Here is a 17161-nt window from a genome sequence, read left to right on the forward strand (position 1 = left end):
GCCTCCGATTCTCCATCTGGAAAATAGAAGTGATGAAAATACTGCCTATCACCCAGGTGGTCTGTTTGAAAATTAAAATAGAGGCCTCACACTTGTAACCCCAGCACTTTGGGAGGCCGAGGCAAGTGAATCACATGAGGTCAAGAGTTTGAGACCGCTCTGGCCAACATGGTGAAACCCCGTCTCTACTAAAAATACAAAAATTAGCCTGTAATCCCAGCTACTCGGGAGGCTGCAGCAGGAGGATCGCTTGAACCCGGGAGGTGGAGGTTGCAGTGAGCTGAGATTGCTACCACTGCACTCCAGTCTGGGCAATGAGAGTGAAACTCCGTCTCAAAAAGAAAAAAAAAAAAAAGGCAAGTTGACAGAACAGCCCTGGTATACAGTAAGTGCTCAATAAATGTTAGCTGCTGCTACTGCTTTTCAGACTGTGGTTACTGGGGCCAAGCACAGTGGCTCATGTCTGTAATCCCAGCACTCTGGGAGGCCAAGGCAGGAAGATCGCATGAGCCCAGGAGTCCCAGAGCCTGGGCAGCATAGTAAGACCCCATCTCTACAAAAAATAAAATAAAATTAGCTGAGCGTGGTGGTGTGCACCTTTAGTCTCAGTTGCTTGGAAGTCTAAAGCGGGAGAATCGCTTGAGCCCAGGAAGTTGAGGCTACAGTGAGCTATGATCAGGCCACTGTGCTCCGGTCTGGGCAATATAGCAAGACACTGTCTCTACAAGACAAGACTGATGTTAATATGAGGAACTTATCAATAAACGTGGCCAAAGCGTCCTCTCTCTTGCACTAGGTCCCTGTCACCTTTTCTCTTGTTCATCTCCAGGCATCATGATGGAAGTCCCCCCTACCCTTCCTCCCACCTAGGAAACCACCTGAATGATTTGCCTTCCACCTCCCCCAAAGTCTCGCCCCGCTCCAGCGTGCTGTCACTGAAGGAAGCTGTCGCGTTTTCCCGGATGTCTCTCCACAAAACCCGCCACCCAAATGGGGCTTCTTTCCGGAAAATCCAGGAGGGCGGTCTGGAGGAAGCGCACCCCTCCTTACGTCACAGCTGCCACAGCTACCCCAGCCTGGCGTAAGAGCCGGAGGGAGTTGCCCTGCCCTAACCCAGAGCCTTGGCGGGGAGGGGAGAGAGACACCCCACCCCACCCTGGTACCAAAGGACCATGGGTGCTTGGGGCCGCCTGGGTGGAAGGGAGGGGCCGGGTTTTAACGGGCGGGAACGTTGGGATGAAATTTGTTCTATTTCCCTAAGGGGCGGGGCTAAGAAGGAGGTGGTTGCGGGTGGGCGTAGTCACCCGGGGTGGGCGTGGCTATGTACAAGGGGCGGGGCCATTGACAGGAAAAGATGCGCGGTGCTCCCCTAGTGGGCAGGGTCTATGGAGAAAGCGGTGCGATGCACAGGGGCGTGGCTAGTAGTAAAAAAATTGTTTCAAGGGGGCGGAGCAAGAGCCTGGGAAGTTAGTTTGAGGCGGGGCCTGCAGGGGGCGGGGCCTGCAGGAGCCGTGGTCAGGTAACTGGGCTGGGTTCCTACTAGGTGTGGTCTCGGAAGGCTGGGGCGGTGGCAACGTGGAGGGCGGGGGTGACAGCAGCCCCGAGCCGCAGAGCCTCAGCTTCCGCCTGGTCCCAGCCTCGTGGGAGCCCCGCGGGTCCTGCCTAGGTGAGTGGAGCCCCAGGGCAGATCCAGAACCAAGATTATTGGGATGGGGAGTCCTCTCTTTCCAGGTGGGGCCACCGGCTCGCAGGGAGGATCTGGGGTAGAAGAGGTCGCCTCGCGAATGAGTGGGTCGCTGTGCGTTACGCGTGTCGGTGTGCCCGGGCTCACCTGGGCGTGCCCCCCTAAGTGTATTTCCTGTGCAGCACAGAAAGCCATTGTTTCCATTTTTGCCTGAGTGATCCTTTTAAAAGGCGAATCAGATCGGGCCCCTCCTTTACTTAAAACCCTTGGGCCATAGAGATTAAAATTCAAAGTCCACCAGTTTCTGCCCCGTCTCTCCTCCTGATCTCTCGAACATCGCTGCCCTCCTATCTGCTCCTTGCTCATAGTATTCCGGCTACACCAGCCGCCTTGATGATGTAAAACATAAAAAAGCAGGTCCATCTCACCTCCAGGCCTTTGCCCTTACTGTACCCGTCACCCAGACGACTCCTCGAAATCTTTGCCTAACTGCCTCCTTCTGTACTGAGGTCTCAGTTCCAATGTCACTTTATAGGAGAAGCTGTCCTGTCCCTCCTCCTTTATCATATCTCCCTGGCTTATCACTTTCATTGATAACTCTTAGAAATGGTCTGTCTTCTCCATTCATCTTGTGCTTGTTTGTGGTCTGTCTTGCCCAGCCGACTGCAAGCTCTGGAGGGTAGGGCGGTGCCGGGCTTTAATCTCCTTAGTCACTGTATCTCTAGGTTCTAGAACAGAGCCTGGTGCACAGCAAGTGCTCCAGCAATGTTCGTCCAATGTCAAAAGCGAGTCCTGCATACATCTGTGTTTGTATTGCCTGTGCTGGTGGTTCCCACCCTCCACATCCCTCCCCACACGTGGACACATGTTTATGATCCAACTGGAACATGAATAATTCCCTCTCTCCTCTTCCCATGCTTGGTCTGATGCCTGACTCTGCCCCCTTCTTCTCTTCCATGCCCGAATAAATGATCCCAAAGGACTCAGAGGCAGGAGAATGACTTAGTAGGCCTTTGGCTGACCTGCGGCCACCCTCCATCCCCAAACTAACCAGAACCTTGCCATTGACTCAACTTCACTCTCACTAAGGGAGACACAAGACAGGAACTTGGGGTTGGGAGACTCTGAGACCGAGGCTAGCCCTGGTCCAGGTGACAAACAGGAAGTGCAAAGGCATTCCAAAGACACACCTGGCTTCAGGTATGCCGCACGGGCAGCTAGCTCCCTGCCCAGAGCTCCTCCCCTAAAGCCACCTAGGGCTAGTCTGGGAACTTCCTGCTGACTCAGGAGGCAGGAATTTCTCTGCAGACCCTACCAGACCCAGAAGACTTTGCAGGGCTGTGGGGACAGCTTGCAGGAGAGTAAGAAGCAGATTATCTTCTTCTGGACCATCCAGAGAAATCTCCCCCACCAGACAGACACCTGAGACACACTGGCCCTGAGGCCTGTGAGATTATCAGGAAACTACCAAAATGTCTGAGATCTAAATTCGATCATCATGATAACCAAATGTATGGGCTCTGAAATACAAGGACCTGCAAAGGCAACATTGCTGTTTGCTGACATTGCTACAAAATGTGACCTTCTAAAAATCTTAACCCTGGGTTACATTTTTTTTTTTTTTTCCCTAGATGGAGTCTTGCTCGGTTGCCCAGGTTGGAGTACAGTGGTGTGATCTCGGCTTACTGCAGGATCCACCTCCCGGGTTCAAGCGATTCTCTCGCCTCAGCCTCCTGAGTAGCTGGGACTACAGGCACACGCCACCATGCCTGACTAATTTTTGTATTTTTAGTAGAGACGGGGTTTCACTGTGTTGGCCAGGCTGGTCTCAAACTCTTGACCTCAGATGATCCACCCACCTCTACCTCCCAAAGTACTAGGATTACAAGAGTGAGCCACCGCGCCTGGCCCCCAGTGTTGCATTCTAAAGCAAAAAATAGGGGTTAGATTTGCACCTATCCTGAGAACCTCTGAGTGTGCGCATAGGTTGCCGAGAAGCCATGGATGTTTGTAAGTTAAATTCCCCCTGATTGGGATATTTTTTCACCCAGAGAGTCACCTGACACACTCCCCAGAATTCCTTCCAGACCTTATTCAATGAGACCTTCCCTGGCCACATAATCAAAAATGTTCACCCAGCCTGGGCAACATATCAGCCTGGGCAACACCCAATACATATATATATATAAGCCAGGCATGGCCAGGCGCAGTGGCTTATGCTGGTAATCCCAGTGCTTTGGGAGGTTGAGGCAGGTGGATCACCTGAGGTCAGGAGTTCGAGACCAGCCTGGCCAACATGGAGAAACCCCATCTCTATTAAAAATATTTTAAAATTAGCCAGGCATGGTGTCACACTCCTGTAGTCCCAGCTACTCAGGAGGCTGAGGCACGAGAATTGCTTGAACCCGGGAGGCGGAAGTTGCAGTGAGTTGAGATCACGCCACTGCACTCCAGCCTGGGCAACAGAGTGAGACTCAGTCTCAAAAAAAAAAAAAAAAAAAAAAATTAGCCAGGTACAGTGGCCCATGCTCGTAGTCCCAGCTACTCAGAAGGATGAGTAGGAGGATCACTTGAGCCCAGGAGGTCAAGGCTGCAATGAGCTGTGATTGTACCACTGCACTCCAGCCTGGGCAACAAAGCAAGACCCTGTCTCAAAAAGAAAAAAAAAAGTGTTCACCCCATTACCTGTACTCTCATTATATCCCATCCATGGTTGAGTTTTTTGTCTAGAACTCACTCATGTACACCATCATCTAGTTCATTTCTGAGGTGCCTCTCCCCAGTACACCATCATCTAGTTCAATTCTGAGGTGCCTCTCCCCAGTACACCATCATCTAGTTCATTTCTGAGGTGCCTCTCCCCAGTAGAATGTCAGCTCCCAAGGCCGGAGATTTCCCATCAGTTTTGTTCAATGCTATGTCTCTAGGGACTAGAACAGAGCCTGGGACCCCATAGGTGCTCAATAAATGGGGGTTCAGTGAATTCATTAATTACATTTCTGCAAGATGGAGTGCACGATGTCATCACCAGTCATGTTTTTTTCTTCATAAAAATTGCATTATATTTGGAACAGGCACGATGGTGACATCTGTCATCCCCACTACTTGGGAGGCTGAGGCTAGAGGATTCCTTGAGCCCAGGAATTCAAGGCTAAAGTGTGCTATGATCACACCTGTGAATAGGCACTGCACTCCAGCCTGGGCACCACAGTGAGACCTCTCTCTTTAAATGCAAAAAAAAAGTCTAGGTGCGGTGGCTTGTGCCTGTAATTCCAGCACTTTGGGGAGGCTGAGGCAGGTGGATCACCTGAGGTCAGGAGTTCAAGACCAGCCTGGCCAACAAAAATACAAAAAATAAAATAAAAATAAATTAGCTGGGTGTGGTGGTGCACGCTTGTAATCCCAGCTACTTGGGAGGCTGAGGCAGGAGAATTGCTTGAACCTGGGAGGCAGAGGTTGCAGCGAGCCAAGATCATACCATTGCACTCCAGCCTGGGTGACAGAATGAAACTCTGTCTCAAAAAAAAAAAAAGATTTGATGGAGCTGTCTCCAAAAGTAAGAAAAGGATGGAGGAAGCTGACCCAGACACTCAAGCAGAGCTAATTATTCCCATTTTACAGATGTGGAAGACTGAGGCCCGTTGTAAGTGCAGAGCTCAGCCCTTGAACCCTCTGTCCCCAAGAGCTCCATGCAGGTGCCACAGGATGGAGAAGACCTTGCTGGCCAACCCTGGTACCACGGCCTCCTGTCCCGCCAGGTACCACCCACAGCAGGGCCTCAGCACCATCTGGTTGGGAGTCTCTCCCACCCTTGCTGAGGACTCCTGGGTCCCTGGATGAGGGACTTAGTGCCAAGGTCTATTGGGACAGATGGCAGAGGGCTGGGGACTGTCTTGAAGGTTGGCTGGTTGGGGACTGTCACTATATTTAAATTATCACTTTCTTTGGGATGATGAGATTGGTGATGGAGCTTAAGGAGAGTCCTAATGCCCCCCAAACTACTCTTGGCTCAGGCTGTCTCTCCCTCTGAACTCCATCTACCTTCTGGTATCTCCCTCTAAATCTGAGGCTCCCGAGCCAGGCACAGTGGCTCACGCCTGTAATCCTAACACTTTGAGAGGCTGAGGCAGGTGGATCACTTGAAGTCAGGAGTTCAAGACCAGCCTGGACAACACAGTGAAACCACATCTCTACTAAAAATACAAAAATTAACCGGACGTGGTGGTATGCGCCTGTAGTCCCAGCTACTTGGGAGGCTGAGGCAGGAGAATCTCTTGAACCCAGGAGGCAGAGGTTGTAGTGAGCTAAAATTGTGCCACTGCACTCCAGACTGGGTGACAGAGTGAGAGTCTGTCAAAAACATAAATAAACAAACAAATAAATCTGAGGCTCCCACCTCCATCTGAAACTCAGTTGTCATCCCCAAAAATTCTGGGACCCTGAGCATCTAATGAAATCATGAGAGGCAGTATAGCTTAATAGTTAAAAGCCCAGGCTGGGCGCGGTGGCTCAAGCCTGTAATCCCAGCACTTTGGGAGACCGAGACGGGCGGATCATGAGGTCAGGAGATCGAGACCATCCTGGCTAACACAGTGAAACCCCCGTCTCTACTAAAAATAGAAAAAACTAGCCGGGCGTGGTGGCGGGCGCCTATAGTCCCAGCTGCTCGGGAGGCTGAGGCAGGAGAATGGCGTGAACCTGGGAGGTGGAGCTTGCAGTGAGCCGAGATCCGGCCACTGCACTCCAGCCTGGGCGACAGACAGAGACTCCGTCTCAAAAAAAAAAAAAAAAAAAAAAAATTAAAAGCCCATAATCTAGACCCAGACACCCTACGTTCAAATCCAAACCCTACAACTCATATTGTGTGTGACCTTGGGCAGGGTATTTGACTTCTCTGGGCCTCAGTCTCCCCATCTTTAACATAGGGATAGCAGGCCAGGCATGTTGGCTCATGCCTGTAATCCCAGCACTTTGGGAGGCTGAGGCAGGAGGATCACTTGAGGTTAGGAGTTCCAAACCAGTCTGGGCAACATAGCAGAACTCTGTCTCTACAAAAAAAAGAAAAAATACAAAAATTTGCCGGGCATGGGTGGCATGTAACTGTTGTCCCAACTACTCGGGAGGCTGAGATGGGAGGATTGCTTAAGCCCAGGAGGTCAAGTCTGTGGGTGAGCCATGATTTCTCCACTGCACTCAGCCTGGGCAATCGAGAGAGACCTTGACTCAAAAAAAAAAAAAAAAAAAAAAAGGCCGTAAAAAAAAATGGGCCAGGCACGATAACTCATGCCCGTAATCCCAGCCCTTTGGGAGGCCAAGGCGGGTGGATCACCTGAGGTCAGCAGTTCGAGACCAGCCTGACCAATATTATGAAACCCCATCTCTACTAAAAATACAAAAAATTAGCCGGGCGTGGTGGCACGTGCCTGTAATCCCAGCTACTCGGGAGGGTGAGACAGGAGAATCGCTTGAACCCAGGAAGTGGAGGTTGCAGTGAGCCGAGATCATGCCATTGCACTCCAGCCTGGGCACCAAGAGTGAAACTCCGTCTCAAAGAAAAAAAAGAAAAAAGGTATAATAATACCTACCACCCCTGTTACAGGAATTACAGGAGTTAATACCCTTTACATTTAAAGCAGTGCTTGACATATAGTAAGGGTTACACATGTGTCTGCTACATCTATTATTCAGTCCCCAGACCCCACGTTCACCTCTACTTTGCCTCTCTCTGGGGTCCTGGCCTTTCTACCTGCTGCCCCACACCATTTTTTTTTTTTTTAAGACATGATCTCGCTCTGTCACCCATGCTGGAATGCAATGGCTCCATCTCGGTTCACTGCAACCTCTGCCTCCTGGGTTCAAGCGATTCTCCCACCTCAGCCTCCTGAGTAGCTGAAATGACAGGTGCACACCACCACGCCCAGCTATTTTTTATATTTTTTAGTAAAGACAGGGTTTCGCCATGTTGCCCAGGTTGGTCTCAAACTCCTGATCTCAAGTGATCTGCCCGCCTCAGCCTCCCAAAGTGCTGAGATTACAGGCGTGAACCACTGTGCCCCACCCTTCCTACCCTATTTTGACACCAGCCACCACAGCTAGCATAAGACTGCTTGCAAATGTTTATAAAAGAGGGGGCCCCAATCTGGAAGCATCCAGCTAATGGCTTCTCTTGAAGCCATATTTGCATAACAAGCCCAGTGCATTTACCAAATTGGATGTTGCATCCGTCAGCATCACCTAGTGGCTGTAACAAACATTCCCAATATATCGCCAGCTAAACACAGTCAACATGTTAATGTCATAGTCCAAGGTGGTTGAGAAGTGGAGATGCAAAGCTCCATAAATCAGGAGCCAAGTGCATCATGTAGCTCTGTCATCCCTCAGGGCTTTGGGGCTATCAGCTGACAGGGGACAGAACCTACAAGACTGTGCAGGAAGGTTTTATGGACCAGGTCTGGATATTTCCCATAGCCCTTCTACCCCACATCCCATTGGCCAGTTATCAGATGACAACCCTAGCTGCAAGGGAGCCTGGGAAATGTAGTCTACTTAGGTGCCAGCCGAATAGGGGACAGAGCTTGGTGTAAAATTTCCCAGTCTTTGCCTGCCAGAGAAGTTTCACTGGGGTAGCTTTTCTTGGATGGTGGGGGTGATGATGGGGGGAGACACCATTAACCACTGCTCTGGGCTCATTCCTAATTCCTCTGCCCCCTGACCTCCATCCACAGAAGGCTGAAGCTCTTCTTCAGCAAGATGGCGACTTCCTGGTTCGTGCCTCTGGGTCTCGAGGGGGCCGCCCCGTGATCTCTGCCGCTGGCGGGGCTCAGCCCTCCATTTTGAGGTGTTCCGTGTGGCCCTGCGTCCCCGGCCAGGCCGACCCACAGCCCTCTTTCAACTGGAGGATGAGCAATTCCCCAGCATGCCCGCTCTGGTTCACAGTTACGTGACAGGCAGGCGTCCACTGTCCCAGGCCACAGGGGCTGTGGTCTCTAGGCCTGTGACTTGGCAGGGGCCTCTGCGACGCAGCTTTAGCGAGGACACCCTGATGGATGGCCCAGCTCGGACAGAGCCTCTCAGGTACTCACAGTCTCCCCGCCTCCTTGAGAACACCCAGCACTCTCAGGGTTTTCCAACTCAATGGTTGACTTTTTTTTTTTTTTTTTTTTTTTTTTTAAGACTGAGTCTCACTCTGTTGCCCAGGCTGGAGTGCAGTAGTGTGATCTCAGCCCACTGCAACCTCCACCTCTCAGGTTCAAGCGATTCTCCTGCCTCAGCCTCCCAAGTAGCTGGGATTACAGGAGTGCACCACCACGCCCAGCTAATTTTTTTATTTTTTTATTTTTTATTTCTTTCTTGAGTTGAAGTCTCACTCTGTTGCCCAGGCTGGAGTGCAATGGCACAATCTCAGCTCACTGCATCCTCCGCCTCCCGGGTTTAAGCGATTCTCCTGTCTCAGCTTCCCGAGTAGCTGAGATTACGAGGGTGCATCACCATGCCTGGCTAATTTTTTGTATTTTTAGTAGAGACAGGGTTTCACCATGTTGGCCAGGCTGGTCTCAAACGCCTGACCTCAAGTGATCCACCCGCCTCAGCCTCCCATAGTGCTGGGATTACAGGTGTGAGCCACTGTGCCCAACCTTGGTTGACTTTTGAGGCCTGAACATTTTTAGTTGTGGGGGAGGAGGTGGAGATGTCGTGTGCATCGTAGGATGTTGAGCAGCATTCCTGAGCTCCATCCAACTAGATGCTGCTAGTCGTGACAACTAAAGATGTCTCCACACGTTGCTAAGAGTCCCCTGGACGTAGGTCACCTTGGTTGGTTGAGACTCACTGGTACAGAGTAACTGGACACAGGGTTTTCCAGATATTGTTGAGGGATACTCTGCTTAGGTGGGGACTACAGGTCTCTCCCACTCTGTCCCCCAGGGCAAGGAAGTGGAGCAACAGTCAACCTGCAGATTTGGCACATATGGGACGGTCAAGAGAAGACCCCGCTGGGATAGGTGAGTGTCTACCAGAACAGCCTGTGGCTCAGAAATTGGCTTTGCCACTCACCACCTAAGAGACCTTGGTCAGATGCAGGAACCTGTTGGAGCCTCAATTTCTTGCTTTAGAAAATGATGACAATCGCGATGACTTAAAAACACTCAGGGACTTTGTGGGTGCTTAAAATGTGTGTTTACAAGGCTGAGCGCGGTAGCTCATGCCTGTCATCCCAGCACTTTGGGAGGCCGAGGCTGGTGGATCATTTGAGGTCAGGAGTTCGAGACTGGCCTGGTCAACGTGGTGAAACCCCATCTCCACTAAAAACACAAAATTAGCCGAGCGTGGTGGCATGCACCTGTAATCCCAGCTATTCGGGAGGCTGCAACAGGAGAATCGCTTGAACCCAGGAGGCGAAGGTTGCAGTGAGCCGAGATGACGCCACTGCACTCCAGCCTGGGTGACAGAACAAAACTCCATCTCAAAAAAAAAAAAAGTGTGTTTACAATTATTCCAAGGAGCTGTACCTGTTTTGACCACAGCTTACCTTGCTAACAACTTCTGCTACATACCCTCCTCATGCTAGTCACACAACTCTCCTTGTAGTTGTTCGAACCCTCAGGCTTTTATTCCTGCCTTGGGGCCTTTGCGCTTTACATTTCCACCAGTGACACGAACATTCTCATTCCCCTAATTTTTTCCTGAATGGCTCCTCTCCATCCAGGGTAAGTTCCGCAAAGCAGTTGAGTCTGACAGTCTTACCTAAAGGAGGACTCCTGAATGCCCCCTCATGCTCCTTTTTTCCCATCCTTCTCCCATCCGCATTCAACAAGAGCCCTTCCTGCATCCCAGGCCCTGCACAGATCGCTAGGATACATCAGTGAACCAGAAAGAGACAAAGATCCCTGCCCGGTGGAAGCCAACAGTCTATGAAAAGACAATAAACTATGGACCACAGAAATAAGGCGATTTTGTTCGCTTCAAGTTGAAAATTAAAACACAGTAAGGGAAGGCCGGGCACAGTGGCTCAGGCCTGTAATCCCCAGCACTTTGGGAGGCTGAGGAGGATGGATCACCTGAAGTCAGGCGTTTGAGACCAGCCTGGCCAATATGGAGAAACTCTGTCTCTACTAAAACTACAAAAATTAGCCCGGCATGGTGGTGCACGCCTGTAATCCCAGCTAGTCAGGAGGCTGAGGCAGGAGAATTGCTTGAACCCAGGAGGCGGAGGTTGCCATGAGCCAAGATCACGCCATTGCACTCCAGCCTGGACAACAGAGTGAGACTCTGTCTCAAAAAAATAAAAAATAAAAAATAATAATAAAGCAGCAAGGGAAGGGTGAGGTGGCTCAGGTCTGTAATCCTAGCACTTTGGGAGGCCGAGGTGGGCGGATCACTTGAGGTCAGGAGTTCGAGACCAGCCTGACCAACATGGTGAAAATGCATCTCTACTTAAAAAAAAAAAAAAAATTAGCCATGTATGGTGGCATATGCCTATAATCCCAGCTACTCAGGAGGCTGAGGCAGGAGAATTGCTTGAACCTGGGAGGCGGAGGTTGCAGTGAGCCGAGATTGTGCCACCGCACTCCAGCCTGGGCGACAGAGTGAGACTCCGTCTCAAAAAAAAAAAAAAAAAAAAAGAATTTAAGCTGTTCATTCAACCAAAAAACAAGTGGGTAGCTGGGTGTAGTGTTGCACCCCTGTGGTCCTAGCTACTTGGAAGGCTGAAGCAGGAGGATACTTGAGCCCAGGAAGTCAAGGCTGCAGTGAGCCGTGATCGCACCATTGCACTCAGGCTGGGCCACAGAGGGTGAGACCCTGTCTCAAATTAAAAAAAAAAAAAAAAAAACGAACAAAAGAAAGGGCCAGGTGCAGTGGCTCATGCCTGTAATCCCAGCACTTTGGGAGGCCGAGGCAGGGGGATCACAAGGTCGAGATCAAGACCATCCTGGTCAACATGGTGAAACCCCATCTCTACTAAAAATACAAAAATTAACTGGATGTGGTGGTGCCTGTAGTCCCAGCTACTTGGGAGGCTGAAGCAGGAGAATCACTTGAACCTGGGAGGCAGAGGTTGCAATAAGCTGAGATGGCGCCACTGCACTCCAGCCTGGTGACAGAGTGAGACTCCGTCAAGAAAGAAAAGAAAGGAAGGAAGGAATGAAGGGAGGGAGGGAAGGAGGGACAGATGAGTGTAGCTGAAGCAGAGGGAATGAGGGGAGAGTCAGAGAGAGAGACCCTGGGGCTCAGATTGTGAGGATTTTTCAGCTACAGTGAGCACTTGGGACCTTAACTCAGAGTGAGCCGGGCACTGTTGGATGGTTTCAAGTTCCTAGAAAGGAACCTATTCAAAGGCATGGTAAATACAGTCTCCCAGAAGTCTTAGTACAGTTTTAAGTACTAATAGTCCAGGAGGTCAACATGCCACCAACTTACAAATGACATCATTTGAAAGTTTAGGGTGAGGGGAGGGGACTTAGAGGAGGAATCCAGTAGGTGCAGCAAAATCCACCATGGCACATGGATACTCGTGTAACCAACCTGCACATTCTGTACGTGTATCCTATTTTTTTTGTTGTTGTTTTTTTTGGTTTCTTTTTTTTTGTTTAGAAGAAATAAAAAAGAAAAAAAAGAAAAAGAAAGTTTAATAAGCTTGGTTTCTTTGATACTTATCTGAGTGTCATACCATACATGGTTTGGTCATGAATTTTTTTTTTTTTTTTTGAGACGGAGTCTCGCTCTGTCGCCCAGGTTGGAGTGCAGTGGCCAGATCTCAGCTCACTGCAAGCTCCGCCTCCTGGGTTCACACCATTCTCCTGCCTCAGCCTCCCGAGTAGCTGGGACTACAGGCGCCCGCCATCTCGCCCGGCTAGTTTTTTGTATTTTTTAGTAGAGACGGGGTTTCACCGTGTTCGCCAGGATGGTCTCGATCTCCTGACCTCGTGATCCGCCTGTCTCGGCCTCCCAAAGTGCTGGGATTACAGGCTTGAGCCACCGCGCCCGGCCAGTCATGAATTTTTTATACTTTCTGTCTCTCTATAGATATCTGTATTAATTATATATATTTATATAGATACATCTATGGAGAGATACATATAATCATAAAAAAGAAAAGTAAAATGTCTATCATATATAAATGTAATTATATATAATATATAGGGCAACATTATACATTTAATGTTAATTTTATTTAAGATATACTTAATTTAAATATATATTATATATTTATATAATATATAGATATCTATCTGTATAGATATGATATAGAGAGATATATCTATACTTAATTCTAGATACATAGATATCTTTTTTTTTTTTCGAGATAGGGTCTCACTCTGTCATCCAAGCTGGAGTGCAGTGGTGCAGTCATACCTCACTGCAGCCTCTGGCTCAAGTGATCCTCCCACCTCAGCCTCCCAAGTAGCTGAGACCACAGGTGCATGCTATCATACCAGCTAATTTTCTAACTTTTTGTAGAGACAAGATCTTGTTATGTTGCCCAGACTGGTCTGGAATCCCTAGCCTCAAGCGATTCTCTCACCTTGGCTCCTCCCAAAATGCTGAGATTACAGGCATCAACCACCACACTCATCCTTTTTTTAAAAAAAAAAAAATTTAATTTCGTGGGGTCACTGCTTACCATCTTTCAGTCAGAGGGGCAAAAACAAAGAATTCAAATTTAAAATGTAGTATTCAGAATTCATAGGGTCAGGCAAGGTGGCTCATGCCTGTGATCCCAGCACTTTGGGAGGCCAAGGAGGGAGGACATTGCTTGAGACTAGAAATTCCACACCAGTCCACCAGTCTGGGCAACACAGTGAGATCCCATCTCTATAAAATAAAATTAAAATTAAAAAAAAGAATTTACAGAACGAGAGAGATGCCAAAGTTTTCCAACCATGTGTAAGTATGTTAGCATTTCTACTGTTGAGGTTGTTGAAATTCAAAACTGCCCCTGGATAGGTTGGGGTACACCATTATTGGAATGAGTGGATGGATCAGGTGGGTAGTAGCCCATGAAGCTCTCACCCCCGCTCATTCAGCAATCTTCTCTGTGTATTCCCATTGACCTCTCTTGTATGATCCCCAGAAGCCTTCGCCATGCCCGTATCTGCCTTGCCCCGAACGGGCAGTGACCCCTTGTTGCTGAAGGCCCCTGCTCCCCTGGGAACTATTGCCAACAGTCTCAGAGCCTCCGATGGGCAGCTTCAAGCCAAGGCACCAGCGAAGCCTCCCCGGACACCCTCCTTTGAACTGCCTGATGCCTCTGAACGTCCCCCAACGTACTGCGAGCTGGTGCCCCGAGTACCCCGTGTCCAGGGAACATCCCTGAGCCAAAGCTGCCCAGAGGCCCCATGGTGGGAAGCCGAGGAGGATGAGGAGGAAGAGAACAGATGTTTTACAAGACCACAGGCTGAGATCTCTTTCTGCCCCCCTGATACCTCCTCCTGCCTCCTGGGCCCCCAGAATCGGCCCCTGGAACCCCAAGTCCTGCATACTCTCCGTGGCCTGTTCCTGGAGCACCATCCTGGGAGCACTGCCCTTCACCTGCTATTGGTAGACTGCCAGGTGGGTCACCTGCTGAGATGCTCCTCCCCAGGCCCAGGGCAAGACCCCACCATACCTACATAATCACACTTCACCTGACTTCCCCATTCCCTTCCCCAGGCCACAGGCCTCCTGGGAGTGACCAAGGATCAGCGGGGCAACATGGGGGTCTCATCTGGCCTGGAGCTGCTCACTCTTCCCCATGGACGTCGCTTGAGGTTGGAACTGCTGGAGAGGTGAGCCAGCCGCTTGGAATCTTGGCTGGGGGAGGCCAATTCCCCCCGACTTCCCAAGGTCTCCAAACAGCTCCCCACTCATGGTTCCCCAGGGAAGAAGGGAGATGGGGCAATGCCACATCCTGTCCCACCTCACCCCTGCATTACAAACCTCCCCACTGCCCCCAGACCCTTGCCCTCCGCTTCTGCAGGCATGAGACACTGGCGCTGGCCGGGGCACTGGCGGTGCTGGGCTGCTCCGGGCCGCTGGAGGAGCGCGCAGCCGCACTGAGGGGCCTGGTAGAGCTGGCGCTGGCGCTGCGGCCAGGGGCAGCGGGGGACCTGCCCGGGCTGGCTGCGGTCATGGGCGCCCTGCTCATGCCCCAGGTTCGTGGGGAGCACGGAGTGGAGGAAGCTGGAGTGCGGGTGACTGGGAATACGGGAGAGGAGGCATGCGCAGGTCTCTTCTCCCAGGTGTCCCGGTTGGAGCACACGTGGCGCCAGCTCCGAAGGAGCCACACGGAGGCTGCGCTGGCCTTTGAGCAGGAGCTGAAGCCGCTGATGCGGGCTCTGGATGAGGGCGCTGGTGAGTGAAGGTCTGGGGCTTGGCATCCTCCGGGGACCCAGACCAAATGTAACAGAAATCTTTTTTTTTTTTTTGAGACGGAGTCTGGCTCTGGCTCTGTCGCCCGGACTGGAGTGCAGTGGTCCAGTGGCCGGATCTCAGCTCACTGCAAGCTCCGCCTCCCGGGTTCACGCCATTCTCCTGCCTCAGCCTCCCGTGTAGCTGGGACTACAGGCGCCCGCCACCTCGCCCGGCTAGTTTTTGTATTTTTTAGTAGAGACGGGGTTTCACCATGTTAGCCAGGATGGTCTCGATCTCCTGACCTCGTGATCCGCCGTCTCGGCCTCCCAAAGTGCTGGGATTACAGGCTTGAGCCACCGCGCCCGGCTAACAGAAATCTTAATCTAGTCCTATGCCCTGTTCCTACGTCAGTTCTAGGCCCCGCCCTCCACACGAGACTTGTTCCTAGGCCACGCCCCCTTACCAGCCTTGATCCCAGCCCCTTTCCCTAGGCCCCGCCCCTTCGCCATAGACCCCCGCCCCCCATACGGGGCTTGTGATCCTGGCCCCTGTCCACAGACCCCGCTGTCGCTCAATCCTAAGCCCCGCCCTTGCATCGGTCCTAGGTTCCACCTCTGCCCCATGCCCTATCTACAGCCCCAAACCCAGATCAGACCCTCCCCCTCCGCAGGACCCTGCGACCCCGGCGAGGTGACGCTGCCGCACGTGGCACCCATGGTGCGCTTGCTGGAGGGCGAGGAAGTCGCGGGGCCGCTGGATGAGAGCTGCGAGCGGCTGTTGCGCACCCTGCACGGGGCCCGTCACATGGCCCGGGACGCACCCAAATTCCGCAAGGTGGCAGCCCAGCGCCTGCGAGGTGAAAGTTCCCTCTGCTCTGTACTGCAGACTTCAGATCCGGCAAGTTCTGGCCGGATCCCCCAAACCCAACCTGTCCCAGGAAGGGAACCTCTCGCCACGCCTCCCGGAGCCCCACCCAAACTGGGACGTCTCCACTGCGGGAAGGTTCTCACCCCAAGCAAACGCTGCTTCCAGCGGTATTGATAGGAACAGGGCCGTCCACCTCAAAACGGGCTGTCCTGCCCCCAGAGCCACCTCCGCGGGTCCCCACTCCCCCTTCCCACCTAGAACGATCCCGTACCCCAGGGATCTCGATCTCGAGGAACGCCCTGCTCCCTCCAAATGATTCCTCCCTCCTATCCTAGGGCAGCCTAGCCGACAACATCCCCCACCTTCCCCGACAACCTGGGATCCCGCCACCGGTGCAGCCCCACGTCCAGGCACAGCCCCTAAGGCGGGACCCCCAGGATCTGGCACCTGGAACAGGCCACCCCCTTGCACTCTAGTAGAGCCCCTCAGACACCCCACCCCCATTCCTGCAGAGGGTTGGAAGTTCCCTCCCCTCTGACCCCGCCTAGTCATCCCGCAGGTGGGGCAAGTCCCTCCCGGGCCGCTGTTGGGTCAAAGTCCTCAGGGGAAAGGCAGGTGCGGGAGGTTGGGAGGGGCGAGGCGGGCGCCTGGGCCCCGCCCCCAGCCCACCTGACCTTTTTTCCAGGATTCCGGCCTAACCCAGAGCTGAGGGAGGCCCTGACCACCGGCTTCCTGCGGAGGCTGCTCTGGGGTAGCCGGGGCGCGGGAGCTCCGCGCGCTGAACGCTTTGGGAAGTTCCAGCGCGTCCTCGGCGTCCTGTCACAGCGCCTGGAGCCTGACAGCTGAGAGCGCAGACCCCTTTCTTCACACCCGGGACCCCCAGGTTTTTGCAGACCCCGGAAGAGACCAAAGGAGTCGTCCCATGCTCCTCACGTCCTCAGGTGGAAACCTGCCCTGTGCCTCACAGCAGAGGTGGGGAGGGCAGTCAAGGTCATCCGGGTCATGGTGAACATGTGACCTGCAGATCTGGCATCAGAGGCCAGAGTTCAAACGTGACTCCACTTCTTAAAAGCTGTGATTTCTAGCAGATCACTTCATCTCTCTGTGTCTGCCTTTAACAAAATCATGGCTGTGCAGCAGCTCAGGCCTGTAATCTCAGCACTTTGGGAGGCTGAGGCGGAAGGAAGGCTTGAGGCCAGGAGTTCAAGACCAGCCAGGGCAACATGGTGAGCCCTCATCTCTACAAAAACTGAAAAATAAAAACTTTTACAAAATGTAAAA

At 52.0% G+C, this 17161-nt stretch overlaps 1 protein-coding gene across 1 annotated transcript; it reads left to right on the forward strand.

Moving 5' to 3' along the window:
- Positions 1 to 1522: 1522 nt before the first annotated feature.
- Positions 1523 to 17161, forward strand: SH2D3A (SH2 domain containing 3A). The gene is given in 11 exon segments (XM_010367154.2): positions 1523 to 1666; positions 5306 to 5442; positions 8410 to 8485; positions 8488 to 8758; positions 9608 to 9684; positions 13755 to 14233; positions 14333 to 14448; positions 14640 to 14814; positions 14902 to 15013; positions 15684 to 15869; positions 16566 to 17161. Coding segments are annotated over 10 exon segments (1722 nt in total). The 5' UTR covers positions 1523 to 1666; positions 5306 to 5373; the 3' UTR covers positions 16727 to 17161.

Source organism: Rhinopithecus roxellana, chromosome 8, assembly GCF_007565055.1.
Source record: "Rhinopithecus roxellana isolate Shanxi Qingling chromosome 8, ASM756505v1, whole genome shotgun sequence".
Classification (NCBI taxonomy): domain Eukaryota; kingdom Metazoa; phylum Chordata; class Mammalia; order Primates; family Cercopithecidae; genus Rhinopithecus; species Rhinopithecus roxellana.